The sequence below is a fragment of the Tursiops truncatus genome, chromosome 12 (genome assembly GCF_011762595.2).
Source record: "Tursiops truncatus isolate mTurTru1 chromosome 12, mTurTru1.mat.Y, whole genome shotgun sequence".
Taxonomy (NCBI): domain Eukaryota; kingdom Metazoa; phylum Chordata; class Mammalia; order Artiodactyla; family Delphinidae; genus Tursiops; species Tursiops truncatus.
Window position 1 is genome coordinate 86,530,555 of NC_047045.1, and position 17,587 is coordinate 86,548,141.

The 17,587-nt window shown below is 54.9% G+C and overlaps 1 protein-coding gene across 6 annotated transcripts; it reads right to left on the reverse strand.

Annotated features, from left to right (window-relative positions):
* Nucleotides 1-5,469: 5,469 nt before the first annotated feature.
* LOC117314527 (proline-rich protein 18) lies at nt 5,470-17,565 on the reverse strand. 6 transcript variants are annotated; one of them, XM_073789818.1, is made up of 4 exons: nt 16,992-17,565; nt 14,763-16,708; nt 9,677-14,666; nt 5,470-9,579 (listed from the first exon to the last, which is right to left on the reverse strand). In XM_073789818.1, exon 4 carries the CDS (start codon nt 9,546-9,548, stop codon nt 8,745-8,747), a length of 804 nt encoding a protein of 267 aa, XP_073645919.1. In that variant the 5' UTR covers nt 9,549-9,579; nt 9,677-14,666; nt 14,763-16,708; nt 16,992-17,565; the 3' UTR covers nt 5,470-8,744. The 6 variants fall into 6 exon arrangements, with proteins under 6 accessions (XP_073645919.1, XP_073645925.1, XP_073645923.1 ...); XM_073789824.1 differs by lacking the exon at nt 16,992-17,565 and having other exon boundaries at nt 14,763-14,958; nt 16,114-16,949; XM_073789822.1 differs by lacking the exon at nt 16,992-17,565 and having other exon boundaries at nt 14,763-14,958; nt 15,496-16,949.
* Nucleotides 17,566-17,587: the final 22 nt, after the last annotated feature.

Here is a 17,587-nt window from a genome sequence, read left to right on the forward strand (position 1 = left end):
AAGGAACCCAGTCTGGGTTCATCCTGGCGACACAGACTCCTAACTTTTTCTTTAAAAATCTGGTATCTGCTCACGATCAGCATGTGTAATTTCATAATTTTTAAAAATCTGATAAAGCAAGCTGCGACTGAACCATCCTCCTGTGCGACGCCTGCTATTCAGTTGACGTGGGAGAATCGCTGTCTCCGTCACGTATCTGGGATTGCAGACGGTACGTGGGACAGCTTCTGGGTCCTTCCAGCACCACCGGGAAATGAACACGAGCCAGCTCAGCATAACCCACTAGCACACACCGCTCACAGCTCAGCGACGTGCAGGAGTAAATCTGCGTGACCCGTTCAAGGTCCCGGAAGACCCCTGGGTGTGTGCCTGGTGGCACCAGCACATCACGATGGCACGTGCCCTGGGGGGGCATCCACGGCACTGAGCACCGGGGCTCCGGATCTCTTGAAGGAGCACCAATACCGACCAGAGCGAGCGGTCACGTTCTGGAAACAGTGGGCTCTGCGGCCCCAGCTGAGCGAACAAGCCCTTCATTCTCTGCGGTTCAGTGTGGGATGTTAATGGTTCTTCACGGTTAACGGACAGTCAGGGCTCTGAGGCACAGCCAGCCTCGCTGTGCTGCTGTGCAGAGGGAAAGAGCCGCCCGGGACATACCAGTCACCCCGGCCAATGGGCCGGCATCTGAACACACGTGGTGTGCGTGCTCCCAGGCGGGCACCCTGCCAGCAGGCGTGCCCGGAGCCTCTGCTCACGCCCCTCCCAAGAATGGGGCCCCCAAACATGTCTTACGCTCAAATATATGTTTGAACAATGATGTCATGGTACTGGTTTGGGTGTGTTTCCTGAGAAACGGACTCAGGGTGTTTTCCGTACAGAGGGATCAGAACTGCCTCAAGCTTTGGAGAGTTTGCTCGGACCCGGAGGATGAGGGCGAGGCAGGTTTTGGAGGGCGCCTGGCCTGTGCCCTTCCCAGGAGGGTGGGCCACGGGGACCCCTGGGCACGTTACAGAGCCCGCCCCCGGCGGGCCCACCCCCTCCCTGCTCACTGGCTTTCTCCTGCCCCTCCCGCAGGGCTGGCAGACACGACGGCCACTGTGGACGCGGCTGTCCGGATCCTGCATCCCATCTCTCCTGGCCCTGACGCTCCGCCCACCCTCCACCTCCTCAGATGCATCATGTTCCCCACTCCACCCCCTGGGAGAAAACATCCCACAGCTTGTCCTGGAGCAAACGGGCCACCCTCCTGGACAGGAGAGGCCCCTGTCGGCCTTGCCTGCACAGCTGTATGTAGACTTACCTGCGTTTTAGGGCAGAACTAGAATCTTCACGCCACTGACAGTAAGCGCGTGCACTCCTAGCTCAGTGACGGGGCGGTGCAGAGCATCTGTACCCCAGGCCGACTCCGGCCATTTCCCAGCTCATTTACTTTCCTAACGAGGATCTACTGGTGATTCTAGAACAAAGGTCAGCGCAGCTAGAAGACCACAGATGGCGAAGCGTCGCTCACTCATGTAATCACAGCTCCGTTTTTGCCCGACGTCTGCTCGTCTTTCCTTTCTACCGATGAGGGGTCCCTTCTCTTTGTGCTGCATATTTAACATTTTGAGGGCATTTTTTCTAAAATTTGGTCAACTATTCTGTTGTTATTGGAAGAGCGGGTGTAATTTCTGCCAGGAGCTGCTAGGCTCTGAGAACAGACAGGCGTCCTTGAAAAGGTGCCCCTGACTTTCAGACACGCCTTCTGTGGAGATGGAAAGTGAGGGATGGGGGTGAAACAATCTCCTTAACGTGGCTTCGACCGTGGGGCGGTGGGCGCCCGCCGGCCAGTCTGCCCGGGACAGCGGTGCTCTGTAACAAGGATGAAATCATCTGATGGTCTGTCGTTGGCCCTTCCATCACCCGTGGTGTTTCTCTGCAGGCGCCGGGACAGCACAGCAGTGGGTACTGGCTGTGCTTGGTCATGAGTGAGCCCTTTGTTGGAAGGCCTGTCCCCACCACTAAGAGATTGTTCCAGCACTCTCTGGCTGGGCCTTCTCTGCTGGTGCGGCGCTGCGGTCGGCGGGGTCATGTTCAGGGGTCTGTGCCCAATGACGGCGAGCACCGCGTGACCGCGTGCCAGGCCCGGCCCCCCGGCCGGAGCTCCCATCGCCCTGGTCCAGAGGGGGAAGCCGGGAAGGCAGTGACCGAAGAGGTCACTGAGAACGTGGGGACCGGGATGGGCCAGGCACTGGGCTCGGTGCTGCCAGCCCACCGGCATCACCGGGTGACACCTGGACACAGAGACCCTCAGGGTCACTGAGTCTCCCTCAGGGTCTGCTTTCTCTTTCACCCAGAAAGTTGGTTTCTTCTAAGAGCACCTTTTCAGCAAGTCCCTGGGATAAGGTTTCCATACTTTTGGCCTGGAGACCACATCACCCCATCCCAACCCCTCCGCTGTGTGACACACCCGTGGGTCTCAGGTGACTGTAACACCTCACAAGCAGCATAACTGAAGGGTGTGGCCCCTCCGACTCGTGAAACTACAGAGTGAAACTAACTCGTGAAACTACAGAGTCCAGGTCAGGAGGCGTCCTGGGCAGACTTCCCTGGACGCTTCCCTGTGGGCGTGGGACACAGCAGCCGGGGGGAGGGGCGGGCACACCCCCCTCTGCCGCCCCAGCACCCGGGGAGCACCGGCCACAGTTTGCTTGTTGCCACTCATACCTGAGTGCTTGGGACACATCACAGGTGCCCCTTTTGTCTATAAAATTGGCCAAAGTGTTTCATCCAAACTGGTGATGAATGTAAGAGCTCTGAAATGAAGGCTAGTGTTGTTACTGATGCAATAAAAAGGCAAACAGGGCTGCAGGCAGGCAGATCCACAGCGCCAGGGACCAGGGCAGAGACTCAACCCAGCGGCTCGACAGAGCACAGCCTGCTGTGGGGGAAGAGTGAGCCCGAGCGGCCCCGGGGCAGAGAGGGGGGATGCCCAGGGCACGGGAGAGGCCCCGCACCGCGAGTGACGTGGCCCGCAAACCAGGCGCTCCTTGCAGAAGGGAAGTGACGTTTTCCAGCGTCTTTGTGACTGTACGTTGGAGGCTTTCTGTTTAATCTTTTGCTTAAGGAAACAAGCAAAATCCTCCTTGCAGGCAACTGAGTCACAGTGCAGAATAAACACGTGTGCCTCCGACATGCAAATACCAGGTGCTTTACTGTTCGGCAAACTAGATGTTGACCTTGGAAAGGAACTTTTTCTAAAATAAACAGCGAACACTAATTTACACTAAGAAAACACGTTGGCCAGCGCCTGCTCTGACCAGCACTGCCGGCAGTGGGTGGGAAGGCAGGCCTCCTTCTGTCTCCCGGTCTAACTGCCCTTTTAAAATCTGTGGGATTTGCAGTTAAATCCCTCCTCTTACTTCTGATCTTGGCGATTTGTGTGTTTTTTTCTCTTGATCAGTCACACTAGATGCTTTTTTTTTTTTTTTTTTTTTTTTGTGGTCACGCTGCACAGCAATGCAGGATCTTAGTTCCCGGACCAGGATTCGAACCCGCGCCCCCTGTTGTGGAAGCTCGGAGTCTAAACCACTGGACTGCCAGGGAAGTCCCTCATTTTAACTAATCTTTAAAAAGAACCAACTTAGGGCTTTGTAAGTTATCTCTATTGTAAGTGTTGATTACAATAGATTGTTGATTTCTGGTGTGATCTTTGTCTATAAAAGGTTTTAAATCTATGCTCCACGGAAAATTCAAGATTCCCAAAACCCACCGAGGGAGGTTCCTGGAAGGGGCGCCGTGTGAGGGTCCTCCCCACGCTCGCCCACGTGCCCTCCACATTCACTGGACCCTCTGTGTGAAGGTTAAGAAGTTGAATCCGGAGACCCGGGTATGAGGTCAGCTCTACAACTGGGTGGTGGTACAGGTGCTGGTGTGAGTTGCTTTCCCCTCTAGGACTCATCTACATCTGCAGATGGAGAGAAGGCTGCTGTGTCCTTGCAGCCGGGGCTGCATCCCGAGCCTCCTACTGGCAGAGGCTCCACCTGGGGCACATGGGGAGGCCCCCCCGGGAATCCCGCAGAGGCCGCAAGCCCCGGCTCTGTCTTCTCCCGCGCGTCTCCACCAGGTAGAGCGCGCTGCGGCCATTTCAGGCAGAGGGAATCTAACACCGCACGTGGGTTTCAGAGCGCAGAAGGGCGGCGGCAGTGGTGGTGACACGCAGTCGGCCTGAGTCGCCCACGGTGGTCCCTGCAGGCCACGCGGCTGCCAGGTTCCCTTCTGCCGGAGCAAGAGCCCCCGAGAGCTGCTGTCTGAGGCTGCTGGGCCCCGAGCTGCCCCGAAGCTGGTCCTGCTGTCTGAGTCGGCCCCGTCTGAGGTCTGCTGAATTAGGACATCTAGATGGGGTTTGGATGGTCTGTGTCTTCAAATGCTTCCCCAGGATTTCAGACGTAGGCCTCCACCCCCCGCAGAGATGACAGGCAGCAGGAACTGAGGATACACATGGTGGAAACGAGTGGTTCTCAAAGCGGGCTCCAGGGGCTTCTGAGGGTCCCCAGATTCTTCTAGGGTCTTGGCTTGTATTTCTAATACAAGAAGTATTGATAGAAATATAATCTACATAGATGTAAGCTCTTTGGCCTCCTTCAATAACTTTTAAGCATAATATGTTTTTAAAGGTTTTGGTCTTGAGACCAAAAAGCTTGGGAGCTGATTTGCAGACAATTTTCTGGTGTTTTAGGCTTGTTGTTGCTAAATAGTTAAGCAGCTCTAAAACTACTTCCTAAAGACTCTCTATTATTATTTTTTCAGGTTTCCATATAATCCACCTCCATCACGTGGGACGGCCCAACTGAGGATGCAACTGAATTATCCCATTGGCTTTCATTAAGAACTAAGAGTAATATGAAGAACATTTATGCATCTTCTGGAAACTGCATTTAAGGATTCGGTCTACCATATTGTATGTAATACAAATATATACATAACACAGAAATAGTTTCCTCTAAGAAAAGGTTTGTCTCTTGTAATGTGTTAGTGTGTCTTGTTATTAGATATGGAAATGAACAGCTCACTACTTTAAATTTTGCCTTTGCTACCAGGAAGCTCAGAGCTAAATTTTGTGTTTGGCTTGAAATAAGTCTGAATTAAGGAGGTGAACCACAAGACAGGTTTTTATTTTAAACTCCTCAGGGAAATAAATCTTTAGCCCTCGCCACACATGTGCATTCAATGGTTAGAGAGAAAAATCTCGGAATACTCTAGCCAGGGAGGGTTTTGATTTTGCACACATAAGTGCCAGAGAATCATGTTTCTGGAGAGTAAAGATTCTCTGAAGTAGTAATTACAGCTGACCTTGAGCTGGGGATGCACCGTGTGGTCCCAAACGCTTCACACACACACCTCAGCATAATCCTTACCAGGATCCACCGTGTCCTCTTATCCCCATAACACTTAAGAGATGGAGACGCAGAAATTTAATGAGAGATGGCTGACAAAGAACAGCAGGCTGGACGGCTCCAAAGGCCACCTGTGACCTCCAAGTGAACATTCTCCTGGACCAAACTGGGGAGGTGCTCAGTCTCTAAGCTGAGCACAGGGCCACCATGCCAGGCCACGGGAACAGCAGCCCTCTTCACCGGGCAGCATCTGGACAAAGGCAGTGCTGGTCTGAACCAGGTCACGCTGGGCCCCTCACTGGTGACAAGGCGTTTGTGCGCAGGTCTGTAACACGCAAGTGTTTTTACTGCTCATTTCACAGTTCGCAGAAATGTTCATGCTAACATCAAAGGTACAAAATTACAATTTCAGAGTCAGTTTAATGGAACCAGATCCCACAGGTCACCACCTTCCACAGAATCGTATCATTTCTTGTGAAACCACAAAACTGAAGTTTCTGATTTCTGGCATCTGCTATTTCCGGAAAAGATGCACCTGCTTTCCAGCAAGACGCTCTGCAACATATCCTTAGGAGTATACTTGAATACAGCTTTCATGGGGGGGTCTGTGCCACGACAGGAGGTTGAGTACCGTTGCCAACCTTATTTCAATACTCTTTGACTAGCATTAGAATTATTAAAATCCTGGTCACTGCTGGCAAGTAATTAAGGCCAATGACCCTTTGCCAACCCCTGGAAATTCCAGAGCCCCAGGTGGGGCAGCACCACGGAGAGACCATCTCAGATGAACTTTATTTATTTATTTATTTATTTGGTCTCGCTGCTCAGCTTGTGGGATCTTAGTTCCCTGACCAGGGATCGAACCTTCGCCCTTGGCAGTGAAAGCACTGAATCCTAACCACTGGACCGCCAGGGAATTCCCTCAGAAGATCTCTAAATATCTCGGTGATCTCTTCCTGATCAGTGTTTAATATCTTCCTAAAAAGAAATACAGTCATCAAATTTCTCTTTTATTTAAGCATTAAGAAGCTGCAGCACAGTGACTTAGAAAACATCCTCAAAACATCAGTTACAACATGAACAGACGTCACGTGTCATGTGTAGAAGCTTTCTCGCGTTTTACTGAGGGTCGTCAACCAGCGTAGTATAAACGTTCCACACATCTGCTTTTAAAGTGACGAACAAGGCACACAACTCTACCCGACGTCGCAAGGGAGAAAAATGTGTGTGGTGTCTTACTGCTGCCAGTTAAGAGCGAGATGGGGCTAGGAGCCCAGAGAAGGGGGGAGGGTGAGGAGAGGGAAACAGACAAAGGATAACACAGGGGCACAGAGACCACGCATGAGCAGCAGCAGGACCCAGACACACACGGGCAGACGCAGAAAGACGCTCTGCAAACGTCGATTCCTTTAGCAAAGTCTTTAAAATGCTGTTATCGTCACGATGGGCAGGACCCTGGGCCTCTTAATCACCGGTATTTGCGCTAAGTGCAAATGAGAGCAAGTTACGACTCTGCCCACCTTGAATTCACAGTTCACTCTCAACCTGCTGGTTGACGTCCAGAACGAGCTTTCATTTCTCCCCCAGGACCCAGCTCTGCAGACGCCACCGGGGGTGCCCGGAGCATTCATGAGACACGTGTCTTAATGTCACCTCCGGACGATGGCTGGCTTTGCCTCTCTGGTAGTAATACACTCATTTACAATAAAAGACGGTCTAGCCCTGTGCATTCAAACAGGAGGCAAGCTATTCAGCGGGCGGGGTATTTGGTTTTGCATCTCATCTGGCGGCTGATCTAGCTCCCACAAAATTAGATGCTCCGTGTCTACCTAGACTTGTGCCTGGCCCGAGAGAGCGAGATTAGAGCAAAGATCTCCACAAGGAAAATACAAACTGGTTTTTAAAAATGTAAAGCTTCCATGTAAATATAATCAAGACTTGACACATTAAAGTCGAATGAGATAAGCATCAAACTAGTCATTAACTTTCACAAAATAAGTCCAAAATTGAGGTAATACATTACACTGTTCTATAATGAGCTTTATCTGATTATAACATTTTTGCCCCTTCTCAACCTTCGAGTGAAATAGATGCGTGGAAAAAAACAAATCTAGAAAAATCAGCCTGGAGTTAGTGGGGAAGAGCACGACCCCTGAAAGGCAGCAGAGTCTCACCCTTTGTTCAAATAATAGAAATTTCCTTTTCTCAAATCACTATATACAAATGTACAAAGCCACCACGTCACTGATTTTCACACAGCGGTTAAAAATACTGAAAACACACATCTGCTCTGCACTCCCCACTTTTCTCCCTAAACAAGCGGCTCTCTGGCCCGGCACATCTTGTCCTGCGTCTGGGTCCAGCTCTCCGCACTTTGCCCCCTCCCTCTGCCTACCCTTCCTTTCTGTAGCACAAAAGACATTTGTGAGCAGCACTTCAAGTACAGAGGATGCATTTTCCAGAAGCTGAGCCTCGCTCCGGCTCACACCTTACCCCAGACGCTGAAAAAATTGCCGCAGCTGTGCTTCAGAAAGCCTTGTGTGTGTGCACGCGCGTGTGAGGTTTGTGAGTGGAGACAGCACTGCCGGCAAGAGCATGCATGTGAACCAGTGTGAGTGTGAGGATGTGTGAGCATGTGTGCCTGTAGGAGCACGAGTGTGAGGTGTGTTAAGTGTGCATGAGAGCACGAGTATGAGTGTGAGAGCTGAGTGCGTGTGTGTGAGTGTCAGCATGTGAGTGTGCGTGTGTGTGTACGTGGGCTCGAAAGCCCCCACGAGTCAGTGTTGTGACCACCGAGCACTGTGCCCGTCACAGCGCCCACTCTCCAGGCGGACCTTCCTGGTGGTCACTACCCTCCCCCTTCCCGTTGGGAAGTTCGGTTCACTTGAGCCCCCAGGCCTTCCAGTCCCCGGGACATGTTTCTACTCAGCAGAAACAAAATCCTAAGTGCAGCACCATGTCCAGCTCTGCACCAGACGGCCACCCTCCTGGTTCGCCCCACACCCACACGTGGCTGTCACCCACTGCTCGGACCAGGGCACCTGGCGTAGCGCACCCGCAGAGCGACACCCACAGACGGGGGCCCGCGCCCCGCGGAGGGTCTCCGGGACCTACGCGAACCTTAGGAGTGGGAGCTGAGAGGCACCTTCACCCCCGCTCATCCCCACCACCACCACGAGCCCCGAGGACACCTGTGGGCGTGGAAGAGGCCCGCAGGTGCAGAAGGCAGACCCACAGGCCCCGGCGTGCGGCAGGGAGAGGTCGGCGGCCGTCCGCCCCCGAGGGAGGTGGGCCGCGTCCCGCGTGGGCCCCTCGGCTCCCGGGAGGGGCGCGGGGCGTCAGCGAGGCCGAGTCCCCCCGAGGGCGCGGTCACAGCGAGCTCAGGTGCGGCAGCGCGTCCAGGGGCCCCGCCCGGTCGCGCGCGGCGGCCGCCGACTCCACGCCGCGCAGCCACTCGGTGCACTTTCGCACCAGGCCCTCGTCGGCGGCCGCGACCTCCTCCTCGTACTCCACGTCGTCGTACTTGTGCCGCTCGTTGAGCAGCGACACCTTGAGCAGCGGGCGCAGGTCAGCGGGCCGTGGGCCGGGGTCGGGGCCCTGCAGGCCGCCGGGCAGCAGCGGGCGGCGGCCGAGGCCTGCGGCCCGGGCCCGGGGCCAGGGGGCGAGCGGGCGCCCGGCGTCGGTCGAGGGCGCGGGCGCCGCCCGACGGGGCCGCGCCAGCAACTGCTTCTCCAGGTGGCGCCGCTGGATGACCAGCACGGCCTCAGGCGTGAGGCTCAGGGAGAAGTGCAGGGCTGCGTCGGGCCCGGCCCCGGAGGTGGCGACCCCCGCGGGGCCGTCGCCGGAGCCGGCCGGCCGGGGCGTGCACGGAGCCGGGGCGCGCGGGCGGCCGGGTGCGGACGGGGGCGGGGCGCGCGGGGAGGCCGGGCCGGGGGCGCGGCGGGCCGGCGGCCTCTTCAGGGTGGCAGAGGGCCAGGAGCTGGACAGCAGCACCGGGGGTCGCTCGGGAGGCCGTCTCTTCTCCGCGGCCGCGGCGGGCGGCAAGGGCCCCGGCGGGGCGCAGGCGGGCACGGCCGCCTTGCGGGTGGCGCCCGGCTTCCGGGGCGGTGGGCGCGCGGCCGGGACCCCCGGGGTGGGGGTGGGCGGCGGCGGCTGCAGGGGCGGGAACGGCATGGTGCTGCCAGGCCGGCGGGTCGTCAGCGCCCTGGAAGGAGAGGGGCGGCTTTAGTCTCGGTGCGCGGGGCTCAGCGCCCTCCCCGTGGGTGGCCGGGGTCTGGCCCTCGTCCTCGCTCCGCACCCACCTCGGTCCGGCCGCAGCATCTCCGGCTTCCTCACGTCCCGGCGCCCACAGCCAGGGCTTCACGCCAAGGCACCCCTCTCTCCTTCCTCCCTCCCTCCCTTCTGGGGCCGGGGGCTCTGCCCCGACTCGGGTCTCCTCGCCTGGCTCGGCGGGCACAGCACCGTCCGCCCGGGCCACGCCGAGCCAGACGCGCCGGCGGGAGAAGGAGCCGAGCGCGGTGGCCGAGGACGCGGCGGGGCGAGGAGCCGCTGCGCCCGGCTGGTGTCACGAGCGACTGGACCGGGCGAGGCTCCCCAGCTGGCCTTCCACCGCCAGGGGCTAGTTTTAATCCACCAGAGGCGGGGAGAGCCGGGCGTGTCCTAAGCCCTAGGCGGAGTCCTTGCACGTTGGAGAGAAAATCCTGAGGAGCCTCTCGGTGCCTTTAAGATGGTGGGCCAGGCGGCGGCGGCGGGTGGTACCTCTGGCCGGGCCGGCCTTGCAGTCCGGTGTCGGAGGAGAAAGCTGGCTGGAGCTCAGAGGTGGGGAAAAGACATTTCAGGGAATCTTCCTGCTTTTGCTTTTATATAATGTTGATGCCACTGCTGAAAGACGGTCATTTTAAAATTAAAAACCTAGTTTTCCCTGAATAGGCAAAATAGACCAGTTTCAGTGAAATCATGATATAGGAAGTACCGGACATTAAGTTCTTTTCAGGAGTGATTCCTGTGAGCAAAGGAGAGTATTTATTGCTGCAGCAGTGGTTCAGAATGAATGAGACAGCTTCACCGTCAACTTAGATTCTAGTGGTAGAGACACGAAAACACTCCTTCGATATTCAAACGTTTGTTGAATACATGAATAATTCAGTGAATAATTACAGAGCAATACGTCATAAAGTCAAAGTTTCATACAAGCAGTCCCTGCATTACTTATGGAGAACTGTCGGTTGTTTAGATCTGCAAAAAAACATTTTCCATAGGATATGCTCTTCTGGGCTAACCCAGGAACGTAAGTAGGTTGTGTGGGGTATGGCCCCAGCTTAGCTAAGAGTATTCAAATGTGGGTACACTCGTATGTGACCAACGGCCCCAGCGGCCCCGCCCAGCTCTCTGAACGCTCCTGTCGTGGCACCGGCACCTCTCTGTGGTCGGTGGCCACGAGGGCACCGGTCACTTTCCCCCCTGCCTACGCTGATGTGTCCCCACTGGGTCAGGCACCCCAAGAAGGAAACTTGATAGGTGACCAGAAACATTTCTCATGACGGCTGGGGGTGGGGGTAGGTTTAGGCCCCATCATCTCCACCAGCACCCTCAAAACCACCACCACCACCCCACCACCCCCCGTTTACCTCTTCTCCATAAAATATGCAAACACAGCTTCCAGACATGGACCTTCTCCCCTTCCCCACCAGGGCCTCGAGGCAACCTGTCTCCTCCCATAGCCCTGGCTGAATACGTTTGAGACCGTTTAGGTCATAAGATATCTGTGTCGTAGGTCCCGAAATCACACGTGCATTTTATTCCAGGTATTTCTGGGTGGGTGTGGACTAGGTATGTTAGCCGTGGCAGCAGGTGGACACTCCTGCCGGGAGTGTGGAGGGCAGGAGATGAGGTGAAGCCAGTGAAGACGGGGGGGGGGGGGTGGAGGCCGGAGGACAAGGAGGGGGCTATGGTACCACTTCTGCAGGCACAGCCCAGCGGTAGCTGGACGCCCAGCGATTTGAGTAGGGTCCCCAGCAGTTCAAAAGCTGTAACCGTATCAGCGCCTGGGTTTCTCTCCTTCCGATTTCCTAATTCTTAGGCTGCTTCAGAAGTAATGACAGTTGAAGGGTGAGGGTGGGAGGTGAGTGTGGATTGGCATCTCATAATTGTAACAGCTAAGGGATGTGACTGACGTGCTACGTGGCAGACACTCTCCTGACCCCTCTGACTATCTCCAATCTACTAGAAAATGCGGGCTTAGGTGCGGAAACACCTCCCAGCAACACACGGCTCCAATGGGATGGAGATGAGCCTCAGTACCAGCAACGGGGTTCCAGAGCCGCGTCTGAGCCATCACACTAACGAAGAGAAGGACAGTCTTTGGGCAGGGGTGACGGGGGTAAGTAGCCTCCACCACCCACACCAGCAGAGACTGAGCACTTTCCCCCAAGAGAAAGTGAGAGTCCTCAGTTTGCCCAGCACATCTGACCAGCCTGGTCACTGGGATTCTCCCAGTCCCCCCCCACGTCTTGTCCCAGCCCAGAAGCTTGGGGACTTGGGAGGCTATAATCCGCCAGGCCTCTGAGGCAGGAGAGTGAATGCTGAGTGCCTGCCCCCCATCACCCGCCCGAGTAGGAAGGGCATTCCTCTGCCCCCTCCCCGCTGAAGGCCCCACAGTCCCCCCGACCCATGGGGGAAGAGGAGTTCCCGTGCCTCGTGGCGGGTGGCTGCTGTCCCAGGAGCCACAGGGGAGTTAGCATTTCTGAAGGGACTCCGGCCCGCAGACTCTGCCGACGCACCCAAATGACAGCATTACAGGTCCCTGCCCGCGACCTCTTCTACATGAAACCTCCAGCCCCTCGAAAATTAGAAACTAGAAACCCCAGCAAGGGCCTGGGAGGGAGCCTGGGAAGACAGCACGGGTCTCGGCACTGTCACGGGCAGCTGGCTGTTAAAGAATCTATTTACACATTCTGTTTGGTTGAGTTGCTAGCCGGTGGCGGTTACCAGTAAGGCAAGTCACACCAGGAGAAGACTGCCAAACTTACGTTCAGATGGAAAAGGGATTAGTCAAGAAATACAGTACAATTTAATTCGTAATTTACATAGGATTTTGCATAACAAGCCCAGAACACAACATTGGGGATAAACTGTTTATATATTAAATAGTACAACTTAGCACTAGAATACTGTGGTAAGCTTATCAGTTGCACAAACATGTTTCTGGGATCATCAGAAAGAGCTGATCTCCAAAAAACACGATGATTACATTTCACCTCGAGGATGTGAAATTTACTATTTCAAATAAGCTTGTTAATTTGAAAGGAAAAATCAAATATATGTATTTGAACTGTCCACATTTTTTACTTATGATATTTAATTTTCAAATTATGTTTATTCTATTTTCAAATTTCAAATAAACAAGGACAATACTTTTCCACCGTTTGGAAATTAATGGTAAGTTTTTCTCCTACTATTGTAGCAGAGTCAGTGTATGGAGAAAGACTTTTCACTGTAACAACCCTTTAAAGTATTTCCAGGATGAGTCAAATAAATGCAGAAAATATTTCAATCATTAAAATAAAATACCAAGAAGAGCATATCCAGGAGTATATCCCAAGTAAAACTATAGAGGGTTACTGGTCCACAGGTTTGAAACTGAACTGAAAATTATGGAGGCTGTGGTATGATGACCCCGCTCTGCAAATAATGGCTGTAGACATGCTCCCACTTCACACCTGGACCCCACAGATACATCCAAAATGGACGTGTGCTCTTTATCACACAGACATGTGTGATCAACTGGTCATCACCACAGAGTTACCAGTTGATTAAATTACAGCCAGTGATCGCACCATAATACCAGGAAATTAGCCATTATTTCAAGAAATGTTTCATTTTCCTCATTAACGTTTTAGGTTCTTGGTTCTACTAAGGCATATACTTCAATGTTCAGAAAAATTTCAAAAAGGAAAATAAATCAATCTTATTTTTCCAGTTACACCCTCTTTCCATTTCTATATTTTAATTCAAAGCATTTTACTTAATAGAGCGAGAAGTAAATGTTCTAGATCCAACATCTAGAACTAAAACTAAATCTGAATTTTAAAATGTGGAAAGCTCGTTCTAGTTTTAAAAATCCTATTTTATTACTGAGACATAGAGAATTTGGCCAGTAACTGGAAAACACCTCCATTTTTCCTTGTGACACTGGTCTGTTACTGTGAAAGCCTTCGCGAGTAGAAAACATTTAGGAAATTGTTCAGATATTATTTGCTTTAGTCTTTCTTTTTTCCCATCATTAAGATAATAATCTGCTTTATCGAGATTACTGCATTGAAACCTCTTGAGAGTCTTATGAGAGAAGCAGCAGTAACACTTGCATTTTACAGATGAAGAAACCAAGGTTTACCCAAATAGCCCCAGAGCGTGGCGGGGGCGATACCCGTCCAGGGAGTGAGAGCCCAAAGCACGCTCACCACTCAGCGCCAGTGGGTCTCAAGACCCCTTTACACTCTCAGGACCCAAAGAGCTTCTGTTCTGTGGCCTCTATCTACTGATGTTAACCTTGTTAAGAATTTAAACCGAGGGGCTTCCCTGGTGGCGCAGTGGTTGAGAATCCGCCTGCCAATTAAGGGGACACGGGTTCGAGCGGTGGTCCGGGAAGATCCCACATGCCGCGGAGCAACTAAGCCCGCGAGCCACAACGACTGAGCCTGCGCTCTAGAGCCCACGAGCCACAACTACTGAAGCCCGTGTGCCTAGAGCCCATGCTCCGCAACAAGAGAAGCCACTGCAGTGAGAAGCCCACACACCGCAGCAAAGAGTAGCCCCCGCTCGCCACAACTAGAGAAAGCCCGCGCGCAGCAACGAAGACCCAACACAGCCAAAAATAACTTAATGATAAAAAAAATAGTTGGCTTAAGGATTTAAAAAAAAAAAAGGATTTAAACCGAGACTTTAAAAAAAATGTTTACTAATACATTTAATGAAAATAGTATTTTCTAAAACAAGTCAGAGATGAGTGGCGGGCTCTGTGCTCCATCCCTGTGCGATCGCACGCCCACAGCCTCGTGACTCCACTGTGCACTCACGGTAGAGTGAACAGTGCAGTGTCGGGGTAATTACCAAAGTGGACCCTGAAAGGGTCTCCGGGACGCCCAGGCATGTCGCTGGCCTGGGCCACACTGAGAACTGCTACACTGCCTGCCAGGCGGCACAAGGAACACCTCTCTGATGTCGCCAACCATCACCATCATCATGTCCTCCATTGAAAGCAAAACTTAATACTTGGTTCCTTCTTGTAACAACCTAGAAAAAAGGGAAGCAAGTAAAAACATGAGATCATACAGGAAGAAAAGTCACAAGCTGTACTATTAAAAATGATACGCCTTCAGTTTATATTACCCCTTTTTCTTGCAAAGCTCAGGTTTTTAGATGTATGAAATGTACTTAGAGTCTTCCCATAGGGCAGGGAGAAGCAGCAGCTGTAAGTCTTATTTATCCTGTGCTTGAAACGTGTGTGCAGATGAACGCTTTCTTAGAAACCCCAGGCCAGCAGATGCTTCCGGGAATGAAGAAATGGAGTTAGGTGGCTGCAGTCCTGGTGGAGTGAAAGAAATGCGGGTGGAGGACAGAAGAGCAGTGGTCCGAGCAGCCCTGTGGAGGCACCACTGCCGTCACCTGGGCAGGTGTGCCTCGCTGGGGCCTCGCCGCCCACATTACCCGCAGGTGAGCGTGCTTTCTCAGGGCGAACCCTTCTGTGTGACTGCACCCCTGCTCACCTCCACGCACCCCATGACACGTTAAACACAAGCACTAGACAGTCTCCACGAGAGGCAGGTGGCGTGATGTGCTTCCTCACCCCACAAAAGCATCTCGCTGTAAGCTGTTCCTTAAATAATTCACTTGAAAGAAAAGTGCCTAAATTAAGGATGGCGAGAAGGCCACTGAGGACGGCGCTCTTTAACGCGGACAGTCCCACGTGGGCCGTGACTCCCGTGCGTGTCCCGTACCCCCAATCCAGCACTGCAGGTGCAACGACAGGCTTAAAGCGGCTCTGTAGAAGCAGACCGTGATTTTAAATGACCTTGCAGATGCTTTCACGGCTAGTTCATGTGTCAAGAGATGGCTTAATTACCACTGGAAGAGAAGAACAGAGCGAAGTCCCCATCTTCCCGGGTCACACGAGTCGGGGACAGAGAAGATGAAGGATCTGCAAACAGGAGCTGCTGTCTCTTCGCCCTGCTCCACCCCGACTCCGGTGCGGGTCCTTCTCCCAGACCCCCACGGGTCCTCTGTGGACACTGCCACATGGGGCCCGTCATCTCCCAGCCCAGTTCCTGACTGGACGCCAGCCACTGACGCCCCAGGACCTGAGAGGCCGCCCCAAAGCCCTGTCATCGCTGCCATTTCCAGCAGGACACCCTTGGCACCGCTTCCCGCGGAAGCTCCTAAACGGCGATCGTGACGCCCTCGGGCCTGTGGGGCTGGGCGTCCCCTCCCGCAGTCCTGAGGGTCACTCTGGGGCCCCTCGGGTACAATGCACTGTGTCCCAAAGGCTCGCAGAGATGAGTGTAAAGCAGCCTTTCCAACAGATGCCCACAGGCTTTCTGAATGGTCCGTGTATAGAAGGCTGCCACCAGGCACTGCTCACTCCTTTATTCCTCCCAGCCGTCCTGCCAGGGAAACACCGGTAGAACCCCATGTTTAGACATTTTCTAGAGATGAGGAAATGGAAGCTGACAGAGGTAAGCACCTTGTCCAAGCTCGAATAGCCAGACGTGGGAGGGCCACCCCACGCTCGAGACACGCTGTCCTCCAAAGGGTGGCCAAGCTGCGGGCAGTCTTGGTGAAGGTCACCGAGCCCCGCTTCCCCTCCTGACGGCTGCCGCGGCCTCAAGCGGAGGCCCCTCAGGGGTTACAGCAGATTGTAACTTCAGGGGGGAGTGCCTTTGAGGAGCGGGCAAAAGCGATGGGACACAGGAACTCCAAGGTTTGCATACGTGTGGGGACGAGGGGAGCCTCCCCAGGGACCCGCCAGGGGACCGCAGCAGCACGAATTGCTCTCGGGGAGGCCGAGAGGGAGGCGCAGGCAGGTGCCCGGGCCGCCGTGCTCTCCGTGCGCACTGCCGGCTGGCCGCAGGGCCAGCAGTGACCCGGAGGTGAGGGCCGCTCTGGTGATGATCCTGCTGTGGATCGGACCTCCGACCACGACAGGCCCCCTCCCAAGGGGGACCCCCCTGCCGCAAGTAGCCTGATGAGGAATTCTGCAAGTAACGAGAGACTGGTCCACACTTCCACGCAAGGCAGGGTCCAGCGCGGCGCGGGCAGACCTCGGACGCCGTCCCTTCCTGCAGGGGTCACACGTGCACCGTGTCCCACCCACGCCAACAGGCTCTGAAGCTCACTGAACTGTCCCCCCACCCCCTGTAGGGGGACACGGAGCAGCTACGGGGGGGACGCCAGGAGCATCTGCACTGCTGCCACCTGGCTGGACAGAGGGTCCCCGTGAAGCCGGAGAGCTCCAAGGGGCCGCTGCCCGGCTGTCTCAGGGCTCTGTCCCTCCCTCCCGCACCATCTCAGCGGACTCAGTGACCCTCCCCCCCCACCCCCCGTCCCAAGGCCACACCCCACCTCCACAGAGCACATCTTCACCCGAAGCTGCTCTGTACCGTCCCGGGATCCTCTGCACCCACACAGCAACGGGCTTCCAGTCGGCTCTGCGGACACATGGCTCTAAAGCATGACTCCAACAGTGGGCTCGACTGGAGACGAGGACCCCGTCCAGGACGGGGTGTGTCTGCTCTCTGCTCACCAGCCCAGCCCTCGTGCTGGTCCCCAGCAGACCCCTCACCGACTCAGCAAGTCCTTCTCCCGCACCCTCCCGGGAGCCCGTCCTCCCCCGCTCTCCTCACCGAGGCCGCCTTCCCTCTGCCCAGGGAGGTGTGGTGCCGGCACCGGGCCCGGGCCATTTCCCTGCAGACGAGCTGGCGCAGGCCACGCAGGCTCTCCCTCCTCGGCGGCCCGGCTCCTTCCTCTCGGCCGGCTTCCCCGACCCAACCTGGCCGGTCAGCCCTCCTCGCTCCTCTGCTCCGCCCCGCCTGCCCGCCTCCTCGGGCGGCCGTCCTGGCGGGCTCTGTGTCCGGGCTCGCACCCTGAACAGCACACTGATGGATAAACGCTTTCACTGTTACTCGGCCCTCCCATCCTTCACAGATTTGTGCTCAGCC